Source organism: Saimiri boliviensis, chromosome 20 (assembly GCF_048565385.1).
Source record: "Saimiri boliviensis isolate mSaiBol1 chromosome 20, mSaiBol1.pri, whole genome shotgun sequence".
Classification (NCBI taxonomy): Eukaryota; Metazoa; Chordata; class Mammalia; order Primates; family Cebidae; genus Saimiri; species Saimiri boliviensis.
The window spans coordinates 34,346,738-34,369,119 of record NC_133468.1 but is presented as its reverse complement, the minus strand read 5'-3'; the positions used below and the strand labels follow the sequence as shown (position 1 = coordinate 34,369,119).

At 43.6% G+C, this 22,382-nt stretch overlaps 1 protein-coding gene across 1 annotated transcript in view; it reads left to right on the top strand.

The window, feature by feature from the left end:
* Positions 1-22,382, top strand: part of BAZ1B (bromodomain adjacent to zinc finger domain 1B) — an 89,789-nt gene that overhangs the window by 64,497 nt on the left and 2,910 nt on the right. The window contains exons 12-17 of the mRNA XM_039460490.2: positions 1,381-1,558; positions 5,056-5,238; positions 13,407-13,554; positions 14,699-14,846; positions 18,429-18,544; positions 21,626-21,771. Coding sequence (XP_039316424.1) covers positions 1,381-1,558; positions 5,056-5,238; positions 13,407-13,554; positions 14,699-14,846; positions 18,429-18,544; positions 21,626-21,771 — 919 coding nt within the window. The remainder of the gene's footprint in view (positions 1-1,380; positions 1,559-5,055; positions 5,239-13,406; positions 13,555-14,698; positions 14,847-18,428; positions 18,545-21,625; positions 21,772-22,382) is intronic.

Here is a 22,382-nt window from a genome sequence, read left to right as displayed (position 1 = left end):
GGTTGCATTGAGCCAAGATCATGCCCCTGCCCTCTGGCCTGGCCTGGGTGACAGAGCGAGACACTGTCTCAAACAAAAAACTCCCAAAATTTAGTATTTTCAAACAGTAGAATATTATTTAGCCACAAAAAGAAATGAAGTACTGTTCTGTGCTACAGCTTGGATGAATCTAGAAAACATTATGCTAAGTGAAAGAGGTCAGACATCAAAGTCCATGTGGTGTATGATTCCATTCAAATGAGACATCAAGAATAGGAAAATCTGTTTCAAACAGAAAGTGGATTAGTGATTGCCAGAGGATAGGGGAAGAGGAGAATTGGGAGTGATGATTGCTAACAGGTAAGAGATTTTTGCTTGGGGTGATGAAATGTTTTGGAATTAGATAGTTGTGGTGGTTCTACAACATAAAAACCACCGAAGGACATGCTTCAAGTTGGTGAATTTTACACCATATGAATTAAAAAGAAGCAAAAAAGTGTCTTCTGTCTACATACAGCATCAATTCCATCTAAATTTGCAGCTGCCATATTTGTTGTAGACATTATTTTTATCAAAGCCAAGACAAGATTATGGCTTAATGCCACCTCTCATTTCTGACTCTGTGCTCAATTTCATGGTTGAATTTAGGTTTGATGGAAGAGAGAAGGAAAATATGGTTCAGTACATACTCTACACCATTGCCAGACTTTTGCGAAGGAAAATAGGTACATTATATTGATGTTAGTCCACTGCTTAATGTGTAAATTAATTAAAATCGTATTCAGAATCTGTTGTCTGAATATACATGTCTAGGCAAATTAAGAAAAAGGAAAATGTCAGTACACAGATCCGCAAAGAAATATAGTTCTATGATGTTCCTTCTTTTTGGGCAGAATATTTGATACGTATGTGTGTTCAAGTGAAAGGACCTGTTTTGTTCACCAAATATGAAGACGGAATCCTTCCATTAGAAGCTTAGCAGTGGCTTGGTGTGATGCGCACACCTGTAATCCCAGCAGTTTGGGAGGCCTAGGGGAGAGGATCACTTGAAATCAGGAGTTTGAGATCAACCTGGGCAACATAGCAAGACCCCATTCCTACAAAAAATAAAAATAGCCATGGGTGGAGGTGCCCGCCTGTAGTCCCAGCTTTGACTCAGGTGCACAAGTAGAAGTTTGAGGGTGCAGTGAGTTGTGATGGCACCTTTGCATTCCAGCCTGGGTGACAGGGCAAGACCCTGTCGCAGAGAAAAATAAAGAAATAGTGAAAACAAAACAAGCAGAGGTGAAAGAGACCTAAGTAAGTTTTCTAGAAAAAAACATGTTTTTCAAGTAATTGAAATTTAAGGTACATCTTCAAAAGTTTCTTTCTTCCCCTTTTCTCTCGTCCCAACTCTTCTAGGTACCAGGACATTATTCACTCTATTCATCTAGCTCGGAAGCCAAATTTGGGCCTAAAATCCTGTGATGGCAACCAGGAGCTTTTAAACTTTCTTCGTAGTGATCTCATTGAAGTTGCAACAAGGTTACAAAAAGGAGGACTTGGATATGTGGAAGAAACGTCGGAATTTGAAGCCCGGGTAAGCATATAAGAAAATCTCCTTTGAGCCGGGCGCGGTGGCTCAAGCCTGTAATCCCAGCACTTTGGGAAGCCGAGGCGGGTGGATCACGAGGTCAAGAGATCGAGACCATCCAGGTCAACATGGTGAAACCCCGTCTCTACTAAAAATACAAAACATTAGCTGGGCATGGTGGTGCGTGCCTGTAATCCCAGCTACTCAGGAGGCTGAGGCAGGAGAATTGCTTGAACCCAGGAGGCGGAGGTTGCGGTGAGCCGAGATCGTGCCATTGCACTCCAGCCTGGGTAACAAGAGTGAAACTCCGCCTCAAAAAAAAAAAAAAAAAAGAAAATCTCCTTTGAAGGTTCTTACTCATGGAAACTCAGTCTGAAGTTGTTCCCTGATGTTGTTCTTGACTTCCTAATATGACCTTGGGAATCAGATGTTTGGATTTTTTGGATTTGTCTTGAAAGACATGTATGGAACCAAAAATACCTGTATTACTTTTCCCTTGTCATTGTTTGCTGGTATCAAGAAAAAGTTAATAATTGGCTTACAACCTTGGTATGAGAAGAACTTCACTACTAAGGTGAATGAAAACTGGTTGTAAAGCTGTAGTCATAGAGGATCATTTAACATCTTGCCCTTGTGATGCCTGTGCTATCAGGTGTGAAGCATGCTTGTGTATCATGCACCTGCCCATTCTTCACATTTCACACTCAGCTCGGATTTCTGTTTATGTTGGACATCACTCATGTTGTCCAGTGGGCTGTCATTACAGTCCTGTCCTTTATTGGTCAGAGGAGTGGTATAGGTGAAACTTTTCAAAAGACCCCAAAACCCATACCAGGTAGGTTTAGGTATCAATGATTGGTGAATAATATCCATCAGTTATTATTGTAAACTGTTTTTTGCTGATTTTAAATCAGTAAGTCCACATAATTCTAGACATACTAGTATTTGTGGGTCTTTTCGAATTCCTCATGCACTATGACATGTTTGGTCTTTTTTTCGTTTTAAAGAGATGAAGTCCCCTCTGTTACCCAGCCTGGGGTACAGTGGCACAGTCATTGCTCACTGCAGCCTCAAATTCCTGGGTTCAAGTGTTTCTCCCACCTCAGGTTTCCAAGTAACTTGGACTACAGGCATAAGCCACCATGCCTGGCTGATTTAAAAAAAATTTTTTTTGTATGTGGAGACCGGGCATAGTGGCTCACTCCTGTAATCCCAACATTTTGGGAGGCTGAGGCAGGAGGATTGCTTGAGCCCCGGAGTGCGAGACCAGCCTGGGTAACATAGCGAGACTCTGTCTCACACACAAACACACAAAATTTTGTAGAGACAAAATCTCACTATGGTGCCCTGGCTGATTTCAAACTCCTGGCTTCATGAGCTCCTCTGCCTTGGCCTCTCAAAGTGTTAGGATCATAGGCGTGAGCCACCTCACCCAGCCAACATGTGTGTTCTTACAGTTTCGTGATTTTTATGAACAGTTTAATTCGCATCCCCCGCATGCCATATTTACTAATTTATATGTACTTTTCAACTGTTTCAGTCTGTTATTCTTTGCTGTTAGAATAAGCAAATTTTATGTATATCTTACATATGCATATTTTTATTTTTAATTAATCTTGTGATGAATTCTTGGTACATTTGCCGGGGAAAGGGATTTAAACATCTTTATGGTTCTTAATGATTTTTTTTTTAAAAACAGATTTACTGAACCCAAAGGATCTTGTAGGTTTCAAATGTTACACGTTTAGTTTTTTGTGTAGCAAATGTTCACTAATTGCCTGCTTTGTGCCAAATTCAGGCCTTTATCTTGCTAATGTTGGGTTATAATTTTTCTTTGTGACTAATAGAATGTTATCTTCTAATTGGCATGTTTTGTGTGACTGACAAGATAGTGTTTAAGGACATTTTTTATTTCTTTGTATTTTTAAATTAATTGATCTTTTCAGAGATAGGTCTTGTTATGTTGCCCAGTCTGAAATGCAGTGGCTGTTCACAGATCATAGTTGACAGTAGCCTGAAACTCCTGCCTCAGTCTCCTGAGGAGCTGGGATTACAGGCATGTGCCACCACACCTGGTTGGGTGCATGATGTTGACAAAGTGATTTAACTTCTGTTTTCTCATCTATCAGGGAGATGTGAAGCTTAAAAGATCAGTGAAGGTTGAGGATCACTTGAGACCAGGAGTTTGAAACCAGCCTGGGCAATATAGTGAGACCCTAAAAAGAATTTTTAAAAATTAGCCAGGCATGATGCCACGTACCTGTGGTCCCAGCTACTGGGAGGCTGAGGCAGGAGGATCCCTTCAGCCCAAGAGTTCAAGGCTGCACTGAGTTGTGATTGCTGCACTTCTGCCTGGATGACCCAGTGAGACCTGTCTCTTTAAAAAGAAAAAGGAGATCAAGTGTGTGAAACATACTACCTTACATACAGTTACATGCTGCAAACAAGTTACAAATGTGAAAAAATAAAAATTAAAAAAAATAGAGAAGAAAAATGTATAGTAAGTTGGAAACTACAGTCTTAATGCAAAGACACACTAAGGAAGTAAAATTTTTACTTTCTTTTGTTTTACTTCCTTAGTGTGTCTTTGCATTAAGATTGTAGTTTGCACGTAGTAGACACTCAGTCCTTATGAATGAATCAACTATGTAACTCCTTTAAGTGGGGGAGCTTCTAACATTTAGTGGATCCCTTCACTGGGAAAAGGGAAATAGTCAAGTGTGTTTTTTTTTTTTTTTTTTTTTTTTTTTTCTGAGACAAGGTTTTACTCTTGTTGCCCAGGCTGAAGTGCAATCTCGGCTCACTACACCTTCCACCTCCTGGGTTCAAGTGATTCTCCTGCCTCAGCCTCAAGTAGCTGGGATTACAGACGTATGCCACCACACCGTTCTAATTTTGTCTTTTTAGTAGAAATGAGGTTTCTCCATGTTAGTCAGGCTGGTACCTCAGGTGATCCGCCCGCTTCAGCCTCCCAAAGTGCTGGAATTACAGATGTGAGCCACTGTGCCCGGTACCCTCCCCGCCACCTTTTTTTTGAGATGGAGTCTTGCTCTGTCACTTAGACTGGAGTGCAGTGATGTGATCTAGGCTCACCGCACCCTCCACCTCTCAGGTTCAAGCGAGTCTCCTGCCTCAGCTTCTGGAGTAGCTGGGATTACAGGCACATGCCACCACGCCCAGCTAATTTTTGTATTTTTAGTAGAGACGGGGTTTTGCCATGTTGGACAAGCTGGTCCTGAACTCCTGACCTCAGGTGATCCGCCCACCTCAGCCCCCCAAAATGCTGGGAATACAGGCGTGAGCCACCTCACCCGACCAGTCAAGTAATTGTAAATGCATAAGCCATGCAGTGAACTGAGGAGCACAGTTAAACTGATGGTATGTGGCTCTTGATTTTGTTAAATGTTATGTGGCATTTGAGTCTAGACTGATTTGAATGTAATTGGGGATAGATTCTTCCTCTGGGCCTTCTCTCAGTCTGGTTTTAAAATCCCTTTCTGTAGGTCATTTCATTGGAGAAATTGAAGGATTTTGGCGAGTGTGTGATTGCCCTTCAGGCCAGTGTCATAAAGAAATTTCTCCAAGGCTTCATGGCTCCCAAGCAAAAGAGAAGAAAACTCCAAAGTGAAGATTCAGCAAAAATTGAGGAAGTGGATGAAGAAAAGAAAATGGTAGAGGAAGCAAAGGTATTTTGTAATTTAAGTTGTTTGTGTTTGTGTAGATGAATGTGATTTGGTTTTAAAATAATGTAACCCTATGCATTCTGGCTACTGTGAGCACTGTGCCCTGAGTGAGTGTTCCTTTTTTTTTTTGATATGGAGTCTCGCTCTATTGTCCAAGCTGGAGTGCAGTGGCGTTATCTCAGCTCACTGCAACCTCCGCCTCCTGGGTTGAAGTGATTCTCCTGCCTCAGCCTCCGGAGTAGCTGGGATTACAGGCACACACCACCACGTCCAGCTAATTTTTGTATTTTTAGTAGAGATGGGGTTTTACCATGTTGGTCAGGCTGGTCTTGAACTCCTGACCTTGCGATCTGCCTGCCTCAGCCTCCCAAAGTGCTGGATTGCAGGTGCGAGCCACTATATCCCTGCTCACCTCCCCTCTTTAAAAATCACTTTCTGCCACCTCTGGTTTTCGCAGTGGTCTGTGGAGTGCAGCCCTGGTTCTGGGTCAGTAGATGGTGGTTACAGTGGATATGATATGGCCTTCCCACCTTTATCAGACTTTCTTTTTTAAGAGGGAGGCGATGTCTTTTAAACACATTAAAAATGTATTTAATTAATTTTTAGAGAAAGGGTTTTGCTCTTGTGCAAGCTGCTATGCAGTGATTCAGTCATAACTTGCTGTAACCTTGAATTTCTGGCCTCAAGCTGCCCTCCCATCTTGGCCTCTCAAAGTTCGATTATAAGCATGAGCCACTGTGCCCAGCCATGCTTGCTCTAGATATTTTTTTAATTGTTAAAAATATGCATAACATACAAATTTGCCATTTTTTTTGGGAGACAGAGTCCCACTCTATTGCCTAGGCTGGAATGTTGTGGCATGATCTTGACTCATGCAACTTCTACTTCCCAGGTTCAAAAGCGGTTCCCGTGCCTCAGTCTCCCAAGTAGCTGGAAATACAGGCGCGTGCCACACACCTGACTGATTTTTGTATTTTTAGTAGAGACAGGGTTTCACCATGTTGGCCAGGCTGGTGTTGAACTTGTGACTTAAGTGACCCATCCATGTCAGCCTCCCAAAGTACTGGGATTATAGGCCTGAACCACCTTGCCCAGCCCAAATTTACCACTTTCATGTGTACGATTCTATGGCATTAAGTGTATTCACATTGTTTTGCAACCATCACCCTCAGTCTCTAAAACTTTTTCATCCACTTCCGACACCGAATATGTGAGTTTTTACCACAATAAGCAGTTCTTCAGTTCTCTGCTGACACCAGCTACTCTCACAATTCAGTTTAATTCTGACTCTGTCTCCTTGGAGTTTGTGTCAGATTTGCAGGTTAATGTGTTCCCTCCCACAAGACTCTTGTCACTTCAGATGTCAGTCACAAGTCCCACATTGCCACCCGTATCATCTATAAATTGAGGATTCTCATGGCCCCTCTTCCTAAGTTTGATAATTTGCTAGAATGCCTGACAGAACCCAGGAAAGCATTTTACTTAGGTTTACTGGGTCATTTTGAAGGCTACTGCTCAGGAATAGCCAGGTGGAATGGGTGCATGGAACAAGGAGTGCGGCAGAGCAGGGGCTTATGGGCCATCCTCCCAGCTTCCAAGTGTGTGACTGGAAGTTCATCATGTCTTGTTCCAGTATCTTTGTACAGCTTAATTTCCAAGTCTCCCCCTCCTCCTGCCTTTCAGGAGCTTGTGGGTAGGGCTGCACATTCCAGCTTTAAAATCATCTGGTCTTTTCTGGTAACCAGCCCCATAACTAGGAGTCTTACCAGAAGCCACCTCATTAGCATAAATTTAGGTGTGATCCAAAGGGGCTCCTCTGAATAATGAAAGACACTTCCATTAAGGCTTTAGGATGTGGAGAAAGGCCAAATATATTTATTACATCATGTCTGTATTTACCACATTTGGGATTACAGGCGTGAGCCCCTGCGCCGGACCTTTGCCAATAGTTATGTTCTGTTTCTTTAATAGTGTCCATCCTAATGGATATGAAATGGTATCTCATTGTGGTTTTGATTTTTCTCTAGTAATGAACGATGTTGAACATCTTTACATGTGCTTATTGTCCATTTGTTTACCCTCTTTGGAGAAATGTATATTCAGACCTTTGCCCATTTTTAAACTGGGTGTTTTATGTTGTTGACTAGTAGTTCTTTATATGTTCTTGATATACTAATCCTTTTTCAGATACGTGATTTGCAAATATATTCTTCCATTCCATTGGGTAGCCTTTTCATTCTGTTAATAGTGTCCTTTGCATACAAGCGTTTCATTTGCATGGAGTCTAGCTTAACCTTTTTTTTTTTTTTTTTTTTTGAGACGGAGTTTTGCTCTTGTTACCCAGGCTTGAGTGCAATGGTGCGATCTCGGCTCACCGCAACCTCCGCCTCCCGGGTTCAGGCAATTCTCCTGCCTCAGCCTCCTGAGTAGCTGGGATTACAGGCACGCACCACTGTGCCCAGCTAATTTTTTGTATTTTGAGTAGAGACGGGGTTTCACCATGTTGACCAGGATGGTCTCGATCTCTTGACCTCGTGATCCACCCGCCTCGGCCTCCCAAAGTGCTGGGATTACAGGCTTGAGCCACCGCGCCCGGCCTCTTAACCTATTTTTTTTGTGTGTGTTGCCTCCACTTTTAATGTCATATCCAAGAAATCATTGCCAGATTCATTATCATTAACCTTTCTCTTTCTTGTTTTCTTCTAAATATTTTATAGTTTGATTTTTACATTTAGGTCTTTGATCCATTTGATTTAATTTTTATGAGTGGTAGAAGATAGGCCTTCAGCTTCATTTTTTTCATATTAGATATCCAGTTTCCCCATTTTTAAATGTAGCATGCTTTATTGTAAGTAAGTAAAATGAGAGGTAAGTAAAATATGTAACTCCCACCCTAGTTTCACTGCCCAAGGTGACACTTTTAATAGTTTGGTGTCCTTTTTTGTATATACAAAGATGGAGTTTTTACAAAATGGAATCTTATGCATACTATTCTTCGGTTTCTCACTTACCAGTATATCCTAGGCATCTGTCCCCTCTCTCCCGTTAGTCCACCCAGATCTACCTGATGTTATATTTGCTCTTTTCTTATTTTATTGTGTTTTTTAGAAACTGGGACTCTACTTGTTGTCCAGGCTGTAGTGCAGTGGTGCAGTCATGGCTCGCTGCGCTGCAGCCTCAAATTCCTGGGCTCAGTTGATCTCCCGCCTCAGCCTGCCCTGAGTACCTGGGACTACAGGCGAGTGCCACCACGCCCAGCTAATTTTTAAATTTTTTGTATAGAGGTGGACTCGCTGTGTTGTCCAGGCTGGTCTTGAACTCCTGGGCTCAAGTGATCCACCCCGCGGCCTTCCAGTGTGCTGGGATTGTAGGCATAAGCACCTCACCCTGCTGCATTTGGTCTTTTAATTTCTCTCTTATTAATGAATGTGAAGCTTATTAAAATAACCGGCAGCTCCATTTTTGTCTGTTTTGTGTATTAGATTTCTGCTGAAGATGACTTGTGAAGAAAAGAGTTTGCGAACACTGCGTTTTGGGAGAGTCCCTAACCGTTATTAGTGCGGAACACTTGTCCCTAAGTTTATATTTGGTTCTCCCTCCCTTCTTTTCTTTGTTTTTTTTTTTTTTTTTCCCCCCCCCACAAAGATCTGTTAAAGGCCTGCTTTTGCCAGTCACTACTAAGTTTGGAGGCTGTATAGAGATGAGTAAAAAAGCCTTAAGTTCGGGGCTTGGCACAGTGGCTCATGCCTGTAATCCTAGCACTTTGGGAGGCCCAGGCAGGTGGATCACGAGGTCAAGAGATTGAGACCATCCTGGCCAACATGGTGAAACCCCGTCTCTACTGGAAAAAAAAAAAAAAAAAAAAATTAGCTGGGCCTGGTGTTGCACTCCTGTAGGCCCAGCTACTTTGGATGCTGAGGCAGGAGAAGAGCTTGACTACAGGAGGCGGAGGTTGCGGGGTTAGCCTAAGTCTTGCCACTGCGAGAGTCTGTCTCAAAGAAAAAAAAAAAAAAGCCTTAAGTTCTTGCCTTCAGGGAGCTCAGTTTGAGTGTGCAAGACAGGCAAGGGATACTTGCTGTGGCGTGACCAGTAATGATGAGAAAGAGCAGTACTCAGGCCCACTGTGAGGGATACCCAGGGCACACTAGAGAAAACTTCCCAGAGGGAAGAGAGGATGGGTTTTGAAGAATGTGTAGGAATGGATCAGGTCATGGGAGGGACCGCATAGGCCTTTTTGGATTCAACTGAAATTGACCTCTTTTGTCACTGACAGCTGGTTGGTTGTCCTCCCCATTTACATAAAGTGAGTCTACTGTTTTTTCCAAAGCTTATCAGATATTTGTACATAGTTGTCATGTTCCCCTATGTTTCTTTCTGAGGCTGAGGATGGTATATGATACGGGGAAGATAATTTTAGGTAAGAGGTAAGCAGTGTAGAGCAAGGAAATTCAGTTTAGATAAAGGTTTAATTTATGATTTAAGCTTACAGTCTTACTATGTGGTATGTCATCTTGCTGGGATTTAGTTTTTACCTTCTTCTGTTTCTTCTATTTAAAAAAATTTTTTTACCAGGTGCAGTGGTTCACGCCTGTAATCTCAGCACTTTGGGAGATTGAGGCAGGCAGATCACTAGGTCAGGAGATTGAGACCATCCTGGCTAACACAGTGAAACCCCATCTCTACTAAAAATACAAAAAATTAGCCAGATGTGATGGCATGCACTTTTAGTCCCAGCTACTTGGGAGGCTGAGGCAGGTGAATGGCTTGAACTCGGGAGGCAGAAGTTGCAGTGAGCTGAGATCACGCCACTGCATTCCAGCTTGGGGGACAGAGTGAGACTCTGTCTCAAAATATTTTTTTTAATTTACTTTTTGGGACAGGGTCTCAATCTGTTGTCTGGGTTGGAGTGCAGTAGCAAGATCATGGCTCTCTGCAGCCTCAAACCTCCAGGTTTGTGATCATCCCACCTCAGCCTCCTGAGTAGCTGGGACTACAGGTGCCTGCCACCATTCCTGACTAATTTTTTTTTTTTCTTGTGTAGAGAAGGGGCTTCCCTACATTGCCCAGGCTGGTCTCATCTTCTGGACTCCAGTGATCCTCCCACCTTGGCCTCCCAAAGTGCTGGGATTATAGGCGTGAGCCACCATGTCCAGCCTGTGTTTATTTTATTTTATTTGTGAATGAATAACAGGGTCTCACTCTGTCACTGAGACTGGTGTGTAGTGGTGTGATCTTGGGCTCATTACAGCCTCAAACTCTTGGACTTAGGTGTTTCTTCCACCTCAGCCTCCCAAATAACTGGGGCCACAGGTGTGTGCCACCATACCCAGCTGTTTTTTGTATTTTTTTTTGTAGAGGCAAGGTTTCAGAATGTTGCTGGTCTTGAACTCCTGGGCTCAAGTGATCCACCTGCTTTGACCTCCCAGAGTGCTAGAATTATAGGCAGGAGCCACCACATCTGTCCCTGTGTTCGTTTTAAATGGTTGTATAATAGCACCTTAGGTAAACTTTTAGATGGTGTCTTAAGATTAAACAGTTAATTAGTCTCCTTAGCTAAATCTCTTCTCATTAAGCATAAGTTTTAGTCTTACTACTTTGTAGGTTTTGTTTTTAACTCAAGTTCAATACAGAAGTCTTTTGATGTGACCCGTCCAAGAGTCACATCTGTCCTGTCCATTTCTTTTCCTGCAGCAGTGCTTTTTTCTCATCGATAACTCACCTGTCACTGTAGGATTCTCATTAACTTTTCAAGTACTGTGCCCCACAGTGAAGTAACCTCATTTTAGTTTGTCAGATGAGACTTATTCTTAGCTTAGTTAGAGAGGAAAATATGAGACTTTGCAGGTCCAGGCACAGTACATAAATGAAAAGCATGGAAGAGTTTCTTGGAAAATCGTCTAGGTTGCCTACCAAGTAGTTCAGCAATGTTATGCATTAAAATGACATTGTGCCCTGTGGTTCCCCACCAGAGGTAGCTCTACTTCAGCTTTGAAATTTTCCACTGTTCTTTGCTTTGAAGGTTTCCACCTAGCAAGGGCCAGAGTTTTTTCAGCTAGGCGATTGCATGAGTTTTTATCAGTCTCTAATCTGGGATTCAGTTTCCTTATTTATAAAAATGGATTCTTTCTCAAATTCCTTTTTGTAGCAGTGGATGATCTCAATTTTTAATGCTTATTTTGTTTTACTGAATTAAATAGAAAAGACTGATGTATCATTTGGCAAAGTCCTGGGTTTCGTTTGATTGTTGACTTTGGTGGTGTGTGTCCTGACAACCTGATTATAGATGCTCCTGAATTTAGAATGGGGCTATCTATGTCCCAATAAACCCATTGTATGACTTATATATTTATAATTTTCAGTGGTTTTATCTGAATATAACCCTATTATAAGTTGAGGAGCCTGCTAAATGTGTATCACTTTATTTTTCTTTTTTGAGATGGAGTCTCGAACTGTTGCCCTTGCTAGAGTGCAGTGGCATGATCTTGGCTCACTGTGACCTCTCCTTCCCGGTGGTCAAGCCGTTCTCCTGCCTCAGCCTCCTGAGTAGCTGGTACTATAGGCGCCTGCCACCACACCCAGCTACTTTTTGTATTTTTAGTAGAGACGGGATTTCACTGTACTGGTCACGCTGGTCTTGAACTCCTGACCTCGTGATTCACCTACCTCGCCCTCCCAAAGTGCTGAGATTACAGGTGTGAGGCACTGGTCCCGGCCAAATGTATATCACTTTTGCACAATTGTGAAGTCATAGGTCTGAACCATTGCAAGACGGGATGATTCCAAATATCCAAAATATGGAAGTAACCAGATATCTGTCAGCTGATGAACTGATAAACAGAATGTGAACTATCTATTCAGTGGGATATTTTTCAGCAGTAAAATTGATTGAAGTATTGTTACATGCTTTGCAAATGAACCTAGGAACACGCTCAGTTGAAAGAAGCCAGTTACAAAGGGCTGCCTATTGTATGATACTACCGAAAATCGGTTCTTAAAAAACAAGGTCAAACAAGATACTAAAATATCTTCAAGTTTAAAAAAAAGTTGTAATGAGGTCAGATGAGCTATTGGCTACTCAGATTTTATAATTCATAGGAAATAGGAAAAAGCAGGACTGCCCATGGCTGTTTTCTTTCACACTGTTTGTACTACATGTGAGTGTCCGCTAGAGGACAGCAAAACCCGTTTATAGTCATTCCCTGCCAGTTCCCAAGCACTTTTTAAGAACTGAACCTAAAATTGTTAACATTTACATTCCATTGAAAAGATTTGAGTTATCCTTTCAAGAAAAGAGTATAAGGTAGTGTTTGTCAGCTCTCCATTTATCAGGGGAGAAGACAGCAAGGCAGCTGTGATTGTGGACCTTAATTTTACTGAGGAGCTCTGAGGAAGTAAGGAAGGAGATTGCTGTTTTTCAAAGCAGATGTTGAACTGTCTAGAGCAGAGGTTGGAGTAAGGAATGAGTCAGTTTCTGGTAGAACTTCAGCAGCTTCTGAAATGTAGATTTGAGTGTGCGTGTTTATATTACTTATCCTTGCTATTTGTACATTTATACACACAAGGCTCCCTGTGATTCTCTGTAGGACAGAGAAGCAGCAGCCCCGTTATCCTCATCCCTCACCCAGTCTGTGTAGTGCCTACTTTGGAACTAACTCACTGTCTTTCTCCCTTGGCACCTGTATTTTAAAGCCCATGGCCTTCCAGGATAACTGGCTCTTTTCACTTAGGAGATTTATTAATTTACAAGGATCTCTTTACTTAGGGCAGGGCAGTGAATTCCAGCTGTGGTGTTGGATTGGTGGTGGTGTGGTGGGTTATTGATTATCTTTTAAATCAGAGTTGTATTAGCTGTATAAAATTGTTGGATGATAGCATTTACAGCATACAGGCAATTCTATTTTAAAGTATATTGAGTCTTTAAGTGGGTTTCCCTAGAAGATGCCTGTTCCCAGTCATTTACCCACTCTCACTGCATCTTTATGTGACCTCTGGCAACTTTTTTTCACCCTTTGGAGCCTGGATTTCTTCCAGAAATAGATAAATGGTTTAGACTGGTGAGGTTGTAGGGGTCAAGTGTCCTCAGAATTCTCTCATACTGTCACCTGTTTCTAGTTCTCTCTCTCTGTCTTTGGTCACTGTAGTAATGCTGGCCTGGTTTGGTCTCTGTTTAGGTTGCATCTGCACTGGAGAAATGGAAGACAGCAATCCGGGAAGCTCAGACTTTCTCCAGGATGCACGTGCTGCTTGGGATGCTGGATGCCTGTATCAAGTGGGATATGTCCGCAGAAAATGCTAGGTGCAAAGTTTGTCGTAAGAAAGGTATGTTTAGATCAAATTTGCTTATGTGGGTATGTTATGTGGGTATATTTCTATTTTCAAGATCTTCATTTCTACCCAAAAGAATTTTGTGTACACAGAATGTAAGTGTGGTAGTATAGATTTTACGCTCCTGAAGGTCTGTAAAATGCCAGTCTTTGAAATCTCATGCCCGGGAATCAGAGCAGGTCCTTTGTTCCTCTGTTTAAAGCATAAAATAAAAGCAATTGATCTCTTCAGTCTTCAGATTTTCTACAGAAAACAAAATTAGGTTAGTTTAGTTTTAAATCCTTTAATTGGCTCAGAACTGGAGTCATCTGTGAAGTAAGTTATGTGCTTCCAGCAGGGGGCAGTCCTCGTACAGTGGGAGGCATGCAGTCTTGTCTGTGTAAAAGGAACTTCATGGCTAGAAGCCCCCTAGTGATTAGCTTCTGAGTGACTAGAGTTGTTTTCTGAGTTAGGTTAGAGGTGAAAAGATTAAAATCAGTTGCTGTAAAGCGTTCAATTGCTCTACAATGAAGGTTGGAGGGAGAAATGACCATATTAAATCGACTCGTGTAACATTTTTTCAAATGTAAGGAAACCACATGGTTTAAGGGAACCCATCAGGGGCCGGGCACGGTGGTTCCCGCCTGTAATCCCAGCACTTTGGGAGGCTGAGGGAGGAGAATTGTTTGAACCTGGGAGGTGGAGGTTGCAGTGAGCCGAGATTGCACCACTGCACTCCAGCATGGGCGACAGAGTGAGACTCTGTCTCCAAAAAAGTAATAAGTAAATGAGGGTGCGAACCCATCAGGCATAAGTTAGGAAACGTTTGAGGAGGTCAAAAGAGCGGCAGAATGTTCTGCTCTCACTGGGGTTTTTTGTGCCTCTTAGTAATTGCTAACTATTCTGTCTTAGCTGTGGGGAGATTTTGTTGGGGTTACAATTTAGGAGACCTGATTCCTAAATTATCTGTAGTCTAAATTATGTTACTTTTTTTTTTTTTTTTTAATAAAAAATGACTGCATTTACGAGACAACTTGGTAGCACTCTATGAAACATGTCTTCTCGTGTGCCGTGAATTGTAGGATGGTTGCCTCTTCCTTACAGCTCATTGACTGCTGCTGTGCTCCCAACAGTTCTGTTTACATTTGTCTCTTTGCAGGTGAGGATGACAAATTGATCCTGTGTGATGAGTGTAATAAAGCCTTCCACCTGTTTTGTCTGAGGCCGGCCCTCTATGAAGTACCAGATGGTGAGTGGCAGTGCCCAGCTTGCCAGCCCGCTACTGCCAGGCGCAACTCCCGTGGCAGGTGAGAACCTTTTCTTTTAAAAATAAAGGAATAAATATGAATAGCTATTTAATTAAGCTTGAGTTATTCAAACAGAATGAGTCTTGGGAGCTTTCAGTTCATCTTTCGGCTACAGAGCCTGATCATTTACAGTACTTCAGTAGGAGCTCAGAGGGCTCTGATCTAATTTTAGCTGAATGTTGACATTTCTAGTTTCCACTGCCAGCCACATTCTCTGTCTTCTTGACCATACCTTCTTCTCAAGTAATGAGATCTCTCTGCCTTTAGCTGCCTGTTGCCCACTTCCATGGTCTTCATGATCACTTCTGCAATCACCCACTACTAAAAATCTCAAACTCATTGCCTTCCTTACCCATACAGAATGTTTTTCTTCCCTGTCATGAGTAGAACTTGGTTGTCAACTTGGACATGAATGTCTCTCCCTCCTCTGGCATCTCTGTTAATTTCCCATGATATCAATCCAATGCCTAAATGTTTAATGATCCAGTTTTTTTTTTCTTTCATAGTTGAGATTTTATTGGTTGAGAATCAGTACAGACATTTCAATTTGTACGAAATTCTTTTTTTTGTTTTTGTTTTTTTGAGACAGAGTTTCACTCTTGTTACCCAGGCTGGAATGCAATGGCGCGATCTCGGCTCACCGCAACCTCCACCTCCTGGGTTCAGGCAATTCTCCTGCCTCAGCCTCCTGAGTAGCTGGGATTACAGGCACGCGCCACCATGCCCAGCTAATGTTTTGTATTTTTAGTAGAGACGGGGTTTCACCATGTTGACCAGGATGGTCTCGATCTCTTGACCTCGTGATCCACCTGCCTCGGCCTCCCAAAGTGCTGGGATTACAGGCTTGAGCCACCGCGCCCGGCCTGTACGAAATTCTTAACATACGTAACAAAATCTAAAAAGCCACGTATTGTAATTCTTTTTAAAAGTTATTTCAGTGACTTTCCAGCTTAAAATTTGGAAGCAAATTTTCCTTAAGAGGTTGTCAAGTACCTGTATCTTCACATTTTAATAAGCTGTTACATACGTCCCAACAATTCACAACTGACTAGCATGTACACTACATATTCAAATGTTTAATCTTTCACAGCACAGTAACGAAGTTATTAGGAAATCAGGACTGCCATGACCAGAGATGTTACAGAGTGCACACAGTTCTGACAGGGAGAGCCACAGTCAAAGAGTGGTTTTCTCTAGGAAACAATTATACTAAAAAACAACATGGGAATAGAAGTAATTTAAAATGTTCAAGACATTAAGTGCAGGACTGACTCCATATTGCCATTTAATATGCTTTGTCTCATAGGATGTAAAAACTAACTCGTGATCTATGGAATGTTAAGCTGACACCTGAGACAGAGCCTCCCATAATTCAATATCCCACACTATTTTCTGGTTGTACCAAAAAATAAACAACCAGCAAATGATTTCACCTCTTGGAAAAAAAAATTTACACTTAAAAAATGGGATGAGGTGGGATTCTCTCCTTCTTAAAAATGTTTCTAGAGCTACTAAAAAACTTGCTCTTACAAAATAGTTGATAAAAATATTCCTGTGGATGGTACAAGAAGGGAGACAGGGACCACTGATAAGACATGGCGTAAGGTTGTCATCAGACTTGGCTGCTTTCTCTCCTGCTTCGTCAGAGGCTGGACTCTGCACTGCTGCCTTTTTCGGCTTTGCTTCCACTTTTTTTGCAGGAGGTTTTGCTGACAACTGCGCCGATCTCTTGGGTTCTTCCTTGTGGGACGGAGCTGACCTTCCTTTTGGGCGTCCTGGCGGTGGGGAGGTGTGTGCTGGGTGCCTGCGGGCTGCGGCGTGCCAAAAGCCTTTGCGAAGCTGGGCTGCCTGGCTGCTGCCACTTCACCTGCCGCCCGAGCTGCTGAGATCCGCAGTGGGGGGTTTATGATCCAGTTCTTGCTCTCCATTCTCCATGGTCTTTGCTGTCATTTGTCCCTCCTGCATCTGTCACCTGGGCTCCTTTGGTGCTTCTCAACTCCTCTTTCTTACATGACATCTTCTCCCCTCTTATTCACCCAGCTATTGTGATAACCAAAATGCTGTGCACAAGGCAGAGATCTGCTCACATTCCTGATCACAAACTTCCATTCTTCCCATTGCCTCTGGAATAAAGTCCAACTCCTGGCCTTGCTTCTGAGACTCTTACCCAGTGCCAGCCTGGGTTTTTATTAGCTTTAGGTCCCATATTTGTGTGCTAGTTACAGTCTGTTTGTTGTTCACCCTTCCCTCTTTTGCCTTTCTCCCAACTGTGAACATTGTCTGCCCAGAATTCCCAGTGGATAAACTGCCCATGGCTTCGCTAAAATTTCACTGCTCTTTTGAAACATGCTTGCATCTTTAGGCTTAATGGTTTCTCCTCTGTGTTCCAGCTGAGCCTTCATTCTCTGAAGTAGAATTTTAGTGCATGTGTTTTATCTCTCTGGTTAGTTTTATACATGTCTGTCTCCCATGAGATTGTTAATGTCCGGAGAGGAGAGGTGATTCTTTGTTCTTTACTCGAGTCTCAGTAAGGCCAAACACAGTGCCTTGTAAAGAGGAGACACCTAAGATTTGCCAAGATGATACTGTTATTTTCCACATTGAAATCTGAGGTTGTAAAACGGGCAGCTTATAGGCACTCTGGCTTGGGCTTCCTTTTTGTCTTTTTTGAGATGGGAGTTTTGTTTTTGTTGCCCAGGCTGGAGTACAATGGCGCGATCTTGGCTCACCACAACCTCCGCCTCCTGGGTTCAAGCCATTCTCCCACCTCAGCCTCCTGAGTAGCTGGGATTACAGACATGAGCCTCCACGCCAGGCTAATTTTGTGTTTTTAGTAGAGGCAGGGTTTCTCCATGTTGGTCAGGCTGGTCTCGAGCTCCTGACCTCAGGTGATCCACCCACCTCAGCCTCCCAGAGTGCTGGGATTACAGGTGTGAGCCACCACCTCCAGCCTGGGCTTCCTTTTAAAGGGCAGGGCTGTTTGATCCTGACCCCACTTTAACAGTACGACCAGGTTCTTTCCCAGCCCATCCCAGCTGCACTTTGAGACGTGTTCCTCCGCAGTGGTGGGGCTTTGGACCAGCTGTTCTGAGCTGGGATTACCACTGCTTTGATGTTGTGGTCATCTGCAAGCTGTTTCAGCTCCTGGAAGGGGGCCATCAAGGTGAAGTCACACCTGTCTAGGCTCTGTTTATCCTTTTAATCCACCTCAGAGGTGGGGACAGCTTTTATTTAGTACCTGATGTGTTATCTGATTGTTTTTGTGAGACAGAAGAAATAGTGTTTTGTATTGCTTTGTGTGGGGAAGGATAGGATTGCATTTCAATTTTGATTTCTGTTGCCTTTGGTATCTTGTCCAAACTGTTGGTGGCCTGTCAGAGGGATGCATGCTGTTGAAACTTGGTTTTTCATTTTTGTGAAAGACTCTCCTGGCTGACATTCAAGTTCCCTCCCTGTATTATCATATATGGTACAACCAGTCTGTGAAGAGAGTGTCCTGATCCCTGTGGGCCTAGAGCCCTTCTTAGGACCACTTTGGACTACAACTGTGTTCCCTATGTTGTTATTTTTTTCTACTCACAGGAATTACACTGAAGAGTCTGCTTCTGAGGACAGTGAAGATGATGAGAGTGATGAAGAGGAGGAGGAGGAGGAAGAGGAGGAGGAGGAGGAAGATTATGAGGTGGCTGGTTTGCGATGTAAGCATTTTGTTTGCCTTTGTAGTGGATTTCACACTCTTCTCAACTTGGAGCACTTGGAAAGGGCGGCTTGGCAGTAGGTAGTGTGGCCAGCTTGCTCCCTTCCATTTCTTTCATGTTGTGACTGTGGCGTAACTTAGCTGCCACGGGTTTAGATGGGTTTTCAAGATGGCGTTTAACTTTCTGCCTGATTGGAGGGAAGGTGGCTTGATCTCAGTAATATCAACCCACTTGCTCTAAGATTTAGTAGAATTCTTGGTCCCAAGTATGTTTATGACAAGGCTGCTGGATCTACGCTTCTGGGTGTGTGGGGACAATGAGAGCTAGGCCCCTTGCTGTCTCCTAACAGCTCTTCTGGCCATTGCTGCATTGCTGCTGTTAAAGAGTGACTTTTTCTCTCTGGTTACAGTGCCTTTTTCCTCCCTGCAGTATGCAGGGCTATAGCTTTGCTGGTGTGAAAAGAGATGACTGACTTTCTTGAAGGCTTAAGTGTAAGGATGTTAGGAAAGTTCAGATCTGTTCTCACTAGATGCCAGTAGGAAAAAAAGGCGTTATCTTTTGTGTTCACTCTCATTCCCTCGCGTTCATGGCTGCTGAGCATCGTGTTCATGGCTGATGTCCTCCAGTCAGAGCCGTTCTTTTCACAGCCTCCCTCTTTCCAGAATACATTTTTTTTGGACATGGTCTCACTGTGTCACCTGGACTGGAGTACAGTGGTATGAACTCAGATTACCTCAATCTCTGCCTTCCAGGTTCAAGAGATTCTCCTGCTTCAGCCTCCCAAATAGCTGAAATTACAGGCGCCCGCCCCCATACCTGGCTGATTTTTGTATTTTTAGTAGAGACGGGGTTTCACCGTATTGGCTAGGCTAGTCTGGAACTCCTGAGCTCACTAACTTAAAAATAGAATCAGTATAGTACCATATTTTATAGTACTATAGAATCTGCTCTCAGAAAAACCAGGCTCAGTGGCTCACACTTGTAATCCCAGCACTTTGGGAGGCCAAGCCAGGAGGATCTTGAGCCCAAGAGTTCAAGACCAGCCTGGGGAACACCGTGAGACCCTATCTCTACAAAAAAGCCAGGCATGGTGGCACATGCCTATAGTCCCAGCTACTCAGGAGGCTGAGGTAAGAGGATCACGTGAGCCTGGAGATCAGCTGCACTCCAGCCTGGGCAACAGAACAAGAGCACCATCACAAAAAAATACAAAATGTTCCCAAACAAAGGTGTGCCCAAGTCACAGACTCTGACCAACAGAAGATGACATCCTTGAATGCAGGACTGATGGGCCATTTGTTCACTTACCCTAGGATACCTGCAAAATCAGGCCCAGTGAACAAACAAAAAAGCCAGCGAGAATGTGAGAGATTAAGTTGTCCCAAATCACACCTCTGCAGAAAGTGGAAGGATAGGAGAAAAGGTGCAAGCCCAGAGTCACTGGGTTTTGGTAGTCTCACTGCAGTAAGAGACCTGTCACGCCAGGCATCTTCTCTCTCACTCCTTATAGCAAGTAAGACCATTCAGAGCTGCTGTGATCTTGGGAACTATACCACCGCTTCAAAACTTCATCAAAATTTTGATCTGTGATCTGTTTTCCACCAACCTATAAAGAAAGTATATTGGCCGGGCACAGTGGCTCAGCCTGTAATCCCAGCACTTTGGGAGGCCGAGGCAGGCAGGTCTCGCTGTGTACTATACTGATTCTGTTTATTTTTAAGCTAGTGATTGCTTTCCAGTTCTACGTTGTAGCTCTCTTTCCAAGGAATTGTTTTTCTAGGTTTCTGTGGCCTCTCCTTGCCAGACGGATCTAGGAAGTATTTGGTACTTGAGAGCTTTTTGTCAGCTCCATCTTTTAGACCACCAAAGATGTGGTTCCCAGGTGCAGCTGAAAGCTCTAGCACCTAAGCGTCCGCGTCTTACTGTTTCTTACTGGCCTGGGCTTGAGCTAGAGACCCTAAAGTAACCAAGGAGGGGTTCTTGTGGTCCAGAAATAGAGTGGAAAGTAGTGTTTCTCGATTCTTCTTGTCACGGCCTCTCTAGACCCCTATCTGTGTCCAGTGTCATCTGCCCACTCCCCAGGGTGTTGGTGAGGGAAGGTGGTGGAAAGCCTGGAGCTAATCCTGACAGCGTTGTTTCCCCAGGCTCACTGAGGAATGCTAGTTGGCTTGACGTTGAGCACCTGTTACCAACCTGAGACACAAGTCATCTCACTGCCTTTGTTTTTTTTTTTTTGTTGTTTTTTTTTTTGAGACTGAGTTTTGCTCTTGTTGCCCAGGCTGGAGTGCAGTGGTGCAATCTTCGCCTCCCAGGTTCAAGTGATTTTCCTGCCTGAGCCTCCTGAGTAGCTGGGACTACAGGCATGTGCCACCATGCCCAGTTAATTTTGTATTTTTAGTAGAGATGGGGTTTCACTATGGTGGTCAGGCTGATCTCGAACTACCGACCTCAAGTGATCCACCCATCTCAGTCTCCCAAAGTGCTGGGATTACAGGAGTGAGCCACTATGCCCAGCCTGTATTCTTTATTCTCTCGTTGGGTACCCTGGGCAGGGCTCTTATGGAGGGGACTAGCTCTAAATTGTATTTAATGAGGCAGCCTTGTGTGTGTAAGGACCAGCTTTTCTCTGAAAATATACTGACGAGAGAGTAACTCTAGGCGTTACAACACAGGGTCCATTTTACAAACCAGTTCCATCTCACATGTAAATGGATCCACTTACTCAGGCTGACCTATTAGCAGATGGCTTCTGCTTCTCAGAGTTTACAGTTGATTTCTGCAGGGGCCTCATGGCTGGGAGTAACCGTGCAGAGTGTGGGCAGGACAGAAGTACTGAAGGGCCTGGCCTTCTCAAGGGCTTTGGCAGTGGATGAAAGATACCCATTCTTCATCTGCTGCTGCTGCTACCTTTTAGTGTCCTGTTAGGTAAGGCAAGAGAAGATAGCAGCAGTGCCTTAAAACCAAAGGAAGCCACCGCTTTTCTTGTCCAGCTTGTCCCTGCACCCTCTTTCCCTGTTTTGAAGATTCTCCTCCTTGCACCTTCAGTTGTTGTTCTGTGCTGAATCTGTATTTTTGTTGCAGTGAGACCTCGAAGAACCATCCGGGGCAAGCTCAGCGTCATCCCCCCTCCAGCAAGGTCAGGCCGGCGCCCAGGTAAGAAGCCACACTCTACCAAGAAGGCTCCGCTGAAGGCACCACCTGTGGATGATGCTGAGGTGGATGAGCTGGTGAGAATTATTTATCGTCCCTCCTCTAACCTTTCTGTTTTTTATTCCCAGCCCTAACATTAGGAATTCATCAGGCAACAGATGGTATGGGAGCCTCCCCCTCCTTCCTGCCCCCTAACTTGGGAGGCAGATGGGTGGGCCTGTAGGCAGATAGCAGCAGCAGGCCCTCCAGGAACAGTTATGTCCGGCATTCCCTTGCTGTAGCCTACAGACTAGTTAGCAGGCAGCCTGCAACTTATTAAGGATTTAAAAATAGTATCCATGTGTCTCCAGTGGGCCCAGAGGGGCTAGGTCTTCACTGTGGGAATGTCAGCAATGTTGGAGCCTCACTTACTGTTGGGTCGACAGTTGTTATGGGAGGGACACTACCCTCCCCTCTGCTCCTTAACCAATGTAATTTTAGTAGTTTTTAGATCTCACTTGAGCTTTAAAGAACAAAAAGGAAACTCTTGAAAAGATGCTTGTTTTGACAGATGAAATTGGAGTTGGGGGCTTAAGGCAAGCCACTCAAGAGATCAAAGGGCATGAGAGGATGCTGGTGTTGGCCCAGCCTTCACCCCTTGGGCTCTGTGGCCTCTGCTGTGAGTCACAGCTTTGTTATGGCTACCTGG